At 42.7% G+C, this 7,806-nt stretch overlaps 1 protein-coding gene across 1 annotated transcript in view; it reads right to left on the bottom strand.

Moving 5' to 3' along the window:
• The window catches only part of T265_10033 (hypothetical protein), a gene marked incomplete at both ends in the record, with an annotated part of 45,481 nt that extends 38,223 nt beyond the window's left edge, over positions 1-7,258 (bottom strand). Inside the window, 2 exons of the mRNA XM_009176282.1 lie at positions 6,751-6,897; positions 6,941-7,258. Coding sequence (XP_009174546.1) covers positions 6,751-6,897; positions 6,941-7,258 — 465 coding nt within the window. The remainder of the gene's footprint in view (positions 1-6,750; positions 6,898-6,940) is intronic.
• Positions 7,259-7,806: the final 548 nt, after the last annotated feature.

Raw genomic sequence — 7,806 nt, 5'->3', positions numbered from 1 at the left:
GTCAGTTTCTATCCAGATTGCCTCAGTGAATGTCTGGAGGTGTAGGCACCTCGGAATGATTGTGTTAATCTAGCATCGGTGTCGAACACCGGTGTTGAGCTGACGCTGGTGATGATGATGATGACGATGATGAAGATGATGATGATAATGATGATGAAGTTGATGATGATGATGATGTTGATGAAGATGAAGATGATGATGACGATGATGATGATGATGATGATGATGATGATGATGACGGTGATGTTGCAGATCCACCAATAAACCACTGGCTGTCTTCTGAATATTGTTCCACAAAACATTATAAATATCAGTGCGCGAAATGCGACCCAGAGGTGGCAAGTAAAAGTAGGTTGATGGATGTATTCTGAGACGTGGGATTGAACATCACATTTAAATCATCATTTCCATGAGAATATTCCTATGATGGACATAACAGCCGATCAGTCATCAAGCCTATTGTCCCCGTTTCATTGTCCTCTCGGTGTGCAGGGTCAAGGTCGTTGAAAACGTTAGCAATATCTTTTAATTTGTACGTGACAAATTTTCAATAAATTAGCTGTTGCTACCTTTGAGCTGAGCTAGAACCAAGTTTCAGTATTGTGATTTGTTTTAAGGTCATTGTATTGGTTCAGCTCCCACTGACGCATTACGCATGGGAAAGCAAGACTCTAGGGTCACAGAAGTGCTATAAACCTCGCAACCACCCTAGATAATCCTGTATACGTTTACACGGAACCTCAACCTCTCATCCCAATAGTGTTTAAATCGCTTGCTTCGGGAAGAAAATCAACACTGTTTTTCGGTCGTTTCAGGATTTCTTATTCAGATTAGACATGCTAGAGGAATTTTGAGTTGTTTTTATCAGGAAGCTTCTGCACAGACGGCAGACTTCACCGGAAAACGAAAAAATGTCACCGCAGCCCAATTTCGTCAACTTACACAAACGACTGGTTTTAGGAGTGAGGCAAATCACACTGCTATTGTCAAAACATCAGTCACACTGTGGAGTAACAGAGCGAAACGGTTTTTGTAAGGCTGTCAACCATTTTCACATGTCTCAGTTTAAAACAACTATACAATCTTAAGGCAACGACAATAAATTACGCAGTGCCCATGAAACACAACCAAGGTTGTTTAAAAAATATCTCCATACTGTGGAAACAGCTGCGAATACTAAACAAGGGTCGGCTGCATGACGAGCTCCGAACTGATACACTACCAGTCTACGCGTTACCGGGTTTCTTGATGCGTCACATTCTGTAATGCTTCGTGCCACTGCCTTATCGTGGGTCAACCACAGTTGTTGCATAAATCGTAAGTGATTGTCATTCAGCTGTAACACCCTTTTTGTGCTTGACTATATTGTCGCCCAAAGGAAGCATGAGGGTAGAGATACCGTTAATTTGCCCAAAACTAGACAGGAACAGCAAACGTTCTGGGGCTGGGTTCAAACCACGGACCTCCGGTAAGTAAGTTCGCTCCTTGGCCACTGAGCCAGTTGTTGAATTAAGACTTGAATAAGCGGGTCGTCGAAACTTCACTTTGAATGGACCGGCGATGCTATCCGAAAATTACATGTTCCTCGAACTTTGTTTGAAGGGGTAACATACAAATTTGGTCAGCAATGAAACCGCCAAGACGTATCGTTGCATGCACCAATGTTGAGGAGAATCGCCTACATGCTTATTCAAACAGGAGATAAAAATGGAAGAATGTGGATTCTATGCACTAAAAAGCATGACAACCAAGTCGAAGGAAGACTAATTTGGAAAATCGACCATGATTTCACCGTGGTACGCTAACATGTATCCTCTATCCTCCCGTTTCCATGACAATACGGAATGGTGACCACACAGTGATTTCTTGTTTGGAAATATCCAGGAGTCAGCAAAGACTCCATCGCCTTTTTCGTATGTGCATCAGTCTAATCAGGACGTTCGGAACAATGGAGTGTGAGATTTGAACAAACGGCTCCATTTATCAACACCGAAGTGTTGCTTACGATGGGCGAGATGGCCCAAGTGGTTGGAGCGCGAATTTGCTGACCGGAGGGTCCGTGGTTCGAACCCGAATTCCGCCAATCGACTTCCCCTGTCTAGGCCTTGGCAACCTGGCAGTATCCCAGTCCTCATGCTTCCTTCGGGTGGCTTGGCAGTTAGGCACCGAAAGGGTGCTACAGCTGAACGATTTATTTATTTTTATTTAGAGACTTTTGGGAGCATTTCGACTGCAGTTCGTCAGTATATTGCTCAGGGAATAAGTAACATTTCCATGGTCACTACCCGAAAGTTAGATTGTTTGGAACAGCAGTGGATGGCACATATCCTTGGCTACCACTGCATTCATCCACCCAGTCGGCGTAACTTGGGTGGATCCATTACGGGGTGAAAGTACAGGTGCTTGCCTTACATACCAGACTATTCGTGTTCGACACCGACTTTGGTAACAGCAACATGTGGGTTTGATGCAGCTTCTTTGCTACGGACCACAGTAAACGCAATAGTAAAGAGAGAAAACCGCTGAAGCGGGTGTGGTTGAGGGTTGCTAGGCTTTAATTGATGTCCGTCTATTATTGCAATGCGCCCAGAAATGGAGGTGATCTTTCGAAATAGCTTTAAACAACCTTGAGTTTCAGGAACTGTTTTCGCTAAAAACACAGAAAAAGGTGGTTCTAGTGAGCATTTTGCACACGCGGGGAGCCGGAAATTTGTTAGTTCCGCAAGCACTTCACCGTCCCAAAACAAATGATAACTAGGGTAAAGTCGCGTATTCCGGTGTCTTTTTACTGCTGACTGGTCATGAAGCCAGGTGGATAACACAGGCATAAGCTAAAAATAATCAGAAGAAAATTTTGTAATCAGTCGTCCTGGAGTACGGATGTTAAGTGACACCCTTGTCCAGTGCAAGCTTTTATCAAGGACTTGCCGTTATCGATCGGTTCATTCCTCATAGTTTTTGATCTCACTCAATCTGGCAGCATCAACTTAGCCTTAGAAGGTCTGAAGTGCATACTGAATTACTCAGCATATTTGATTAGATCATTGTTTATTGTCTGAATTTGCCTAAGGTCAAAATCAAGGGCTTCAATGCCTACATGCACTATGTCTATGGAGTGCATTGGATCAATTGCTTTGTTGGCCAAATCGTTCACTAACGATTGTGGCAAGTTCAAGTGAATGCCAGCTGTTCACGGATGCCAACGTTAGTGCATATTGCTTGAAATAGGCCAAATATTTTTACGAAAAGGTAGTTCCGCCGCTATAGAATGAAAAAAAGTCATAAATAAGATTCACTTTAAAGGTGTACACTACCAATGCTCGTGGAAAATGGTGATGCTGTTGTGAGAGTTTTTGGAAGATAAAGCCTACAAAACATGACAGGACACAACCCATTTTTATTGAATCTATCACCTCTAGTGTCGACCAAGTTGCACAGTAAATAAGATGCTAATGCCGCATCGTCTTCACCCAACAAAGACTGCGTAATCTTGCTAAAAACCTTGTTCACTGTCTTCATATTTTTATGCACAACTCCATTTAGCTGCTTTAAGTGCAATTTGGTCGTGCCAACACATGCTTTCTTTCCTTCTCTTTTAAATGTTGCTCTTCATCAGGTGTATGGAAGACGCTGTGCAGAGTCCAGTCAATATATTCCATATACTCTCCATGTGACAGAGTACATGTCCTCTATACAAACACTTCTTTAAGTCTCTACAGCATGTTTTGTCTGTTGGCACCCGGACTAAAACTCACCGTCTCCTATTCGCGTCCTGACATAGGAACCAAGAATGAGACTCTCTCCCTCAACGGTATTTATCTATGATAGTGATAGGTCCTGATTAAGAACTAAGTTGTGATATCGCACATACTGAAAGAGTCAAAACCAACGCGCGATCTCTAAAAATGCTTATTTCCGGCAAAAAAACGAAGTGACGACGGCACACGATTTTATTGGAAACAAGATTGTTTGCCGCTATGGTTTGCAAACCGGAAGTCGCATTTGATCTCGGCCATGGTAATATGCTCAAAAGCATGCCAAAATTGTGCCTGCTCCCTGGGTCGCACAAAACAATAACTGAACTTGTGCTTGGAGAAACAGCTCCAAAAGCAGTGATTGAACGTGTGCAAAGAGCCTATATGCCATCTCGTCGTATAAACGGAGAGGTATCAGAATGTTATCATTCTAAACCTTCTGACATAAGTTGCCGTCTGGAAAAACGAGCTAAAGGATCTGTTCTATAAGGATGGGCGCATAAAACCAGTGCGCTTTGCTTTCGCATGATACACGAACGTTACTAACTGATAACGTCATACTGGAGTTAGAAGAGATGATTCATGTTTTTAGCTGACTACCTTAGAAAAGCACCGTAGATGATGCAGTTTATGGAGAAAAAATTCGGCCATGTCCATTTTCGGACGCCAAAGAACGTGTTCAGACAATTGCAATGGACGTTGTTAGATTGGCTACTGCGGTAAAGCGATATCAAAACTTTGTTGTTGAGTTGGTTGGTCCGTTGCTGAGCTTCCTAGTCTAAAGGCTGCCTACGTCCCACGTCACCGGATCCACTACCAGATTGACATTTCAAAAGTATAAGCATTCAGTTCATCGCTCAGACAACCGATTTTTGAAGCCTCAAAGAAGCCCTAATTCTCATAGAGCGGATACCTGAAGTAAAGTACATACTAAGGAGCCTGTATAACGCTCAATATGGCTTCAAACAAATTTGCTCAGCAAAATATTAATGGTGTGAGATATCTTCCTGTAGGATCTTTGGCGAAATTGCACTGTGAGTGTAACTCAGCCCGATTTCGTGAAAACTTGAATATAGACTCACTAATACGTATTGAGGTTTTTTCAGCCAGCGCAACATCGAATGGTGACGGATTATTGATGCCGCTGGGAGCGCGATTGAGTTACCTCAGTGTATAAATAAGTTTCGAATTGATGTTTCCGATAGAACTGGGAATATAGATTATGTCGCTTCGTTTGGATAACTACAATAAGAAACTTGGGCCTGAAGTGATTAACAGGCTACACGCCTTTCAAGATTAATGAGGGTTTAGTATGACTCAGTTGCGTAAAGTTTCACCGTTCACATACGCCTACGTCGAAATGAGAGGTGAGATGTGTCAGTGGTTAGAGCGCAAATCTACTGGCCGGAAGATTCGTGGTTGTAACCCGACCTCTGCCTCTCGACTTCCACTGTCTAGGCGTGGTAAACCCGGCAGTATCCCATTCCTAGTGCTTCCTTCGCGTAGCATGGCAGCCAGGCATCAAAGGAGTGCTACAGCTGAATGCCTTTTTTACCTTGAAATGGGCGTAAAATAGGCGATTATTCCGGCAGGCTTCATTCGGGTGAGTTCGAAAACATTAGGTCAGTCACCAATTTAAATCGCGCTATGGACTTCCGTATTGTTTGATATATTATCAAACGAACTTGTTCAAAGCCATCACTACTGTTGACAGTGATGCTTTATTGTTTTATTTGATTATACTTAAGTATATATATAAAAGCTCTAAAGTAAAAGTGGGCGAGAAATAGACCTAGTGCTGTCATACTGCAAGTAATCCGAGACGTCTAAACCACCGGACGCTCAGTGGAGAAATCTGAAGAGCATCTAGCAACATAAAAGCCTCTGGTATAAGATACCTGCCATTTCTCGCAATTTCCCCAGCAAAGTGCAGGAAACACATAGTATTAGCATTCTGGCTCCTCATTGTGTGAATAAGGTGAAGAACTGCAGAACAACCTCTTCCGATCATAGCGCAAAATGCCATAGGTTATGAAAACACCCAGTGAGGTGTAGTTGGTCACCTGATGTGAGGGATGCGCTTCAAAAAACATTTTGATGGTATGTCCATCCAAACTCGCAGACACCTTTTCTCTCTTTGAACTTTCATCCCGAAATATGTGGCTGGCCCACCTAAATTAATAATTGTACTCTGTTTTAACATAGCCCGAATCAGGTGGCAGCACATCATGTGTGGAAGTCTTCTAATGATAGTTGCTTGAATTTTGAGGCAGTGAACAGTCCGAGAAGTTCCAGAAATTCGAGAGAAACAACTTGAAAGCAGGTTCTCCTGTCCGTGACGTATTGACAAGAGTGCAGAAGTGAAATGAAGAATTCTAAAACGTCTAAAAATCTAGGTTTGAAAGCTTAAAAGTGGTTTTGACGGGACCGAGAAGAGGTATAGTCATCACACTCTAATATTCATCATAAACGTGAGTTTTTCCGACAGTGGCGAAACCAGATCGTTAGGAAGGAATCCAGAACTGAATCAGATGGACCTCCTAACCAAACTAAATGAAGACGCAGCCTAGACGCAGCTAAGGTATCGCTGTTCCCATCAAGAAGGATGCTAATGCTCTGTTTATCACTGGCCGATGCACACAAATTAACCCAGGTAAGTGCAGACAGAGCATACAGTGCATGCAATATATACAGTATCTATATGCTGCAGTATACAGTGGCCACTGCCTATAATAAAATATAATAAAATAATCCATCCCTTGCGGGATCAGAACTGAAGTTAGTTGAGAACATTCTGAACCTGTGAACCGTCTCTCATTTTCTGCGCTTCCCGACTTTATACGTTGACAAATATATCCAATACATACAACACTCGAAAATGAGTCCTCCAAGTATTCTGCTATAATCCTCGACCATCCTTCTCCCCCTACCAGGCTATTTACTAATATTACAGTATTCGGTCAAAGAAATTTGGCAAACGAACTGTTAAACTTACTCGTTTTTTGGGACAGGAGATTGAGAACTCGTACTCATGACCAACATCACTAGATAAGCACCAATAAGAGCCTTTTCCGGGATCATCTCTCGACCTCGGAACTTTCGTGAAGGATTTGTTAAGTGAAAGATTATGACGTATAGAGTTCTGCAGAATAAAGTTAGTAAGGCCGATGATTTTGCACGTTTACCTTCCAGCCACCACCTGCTTCACAATAGTAGGGAAAATTTTCACAAATCCACTGATATATTTCACTCAGTGTCATTCGCTTTTCATGAGAACTTTGAATGGCCGCGGTGATCAAACTGGCATAGCTATAAGGAGGTTTACCCTCCGGCTGGCAAATTGCTGATCCGCATTCAGAGTCTGTCTTGTTGTCATCTGCGGTCGCTGAAGGCGTAGAAAAGTCTAGATTAAACGAAAAATCGCTTTCTATCGATGCAGCTAGCATATTAATGCTGAGATTTGGAAGCCAGTCCATTGCCGTTAAACTGTTATCTGTCTCCATCCTTGAAGCACAATTCAGGCCATTTCAAACAGTGCACAGTTTATAGTGTGACTAATATAAACAAGACCGTGGAAACGGTTTGGATGGTCAGTTCCCCGAGTTGGTGGACCAGTGACAGAAATACTAAAGAAGAGTTGAAAATAATGTAATTTTGATTGCCTACTCCGATCTTCTTTTCTTGTTCGCACGGACAGAAAGACACGCTAGGCGATCTTCTTTTCTTGTTCGCACGGACAGAAAGGACACGCTAGGTTAATTGTTTTTTTTTTCGGTTTATCCCAGTACCTCGAAGTTTCCAAGATATTTGAGCGGACAGAATATCGCCCGAGCTTGCCTGCAAGATGCCCGTGGATATATTGGTACTGTGTTCTTGCTGGTTCCATGGGTAGAAATTACACCCTGCGGTGTCTGAGCGTCAGCAATTCTGTCTTTAAAAAGCGAACCTAAACTACTCATTTCGGTCTAAATTTGGAGCGACCACTCTTTCGAGAACACCTGGATCAGCAGAAGGGCCTCGCGCTTCATTCGAAAGAAGAACCCCTTCGCCA

The sequence above is a fragment of the Opisthorchis viverrini genome, assembly GCF_000715545.1.
Source record: "Opisthorchis viverrini unplaced genomic scaffold opera_v5_341, whole genome shotgun sequence".
NCBI classification, from domain to species: domain Eukaryota; kingdom Metazoa; phylum Platyhelminthes; class Trematoda; order Opisthorchiida; family Opisthorchiidae; genus Opisthorchis; species Opisthorchis viverrini.
This window is presented reverse-complemented; position numbering and strand designations above follow the sequence as displayed.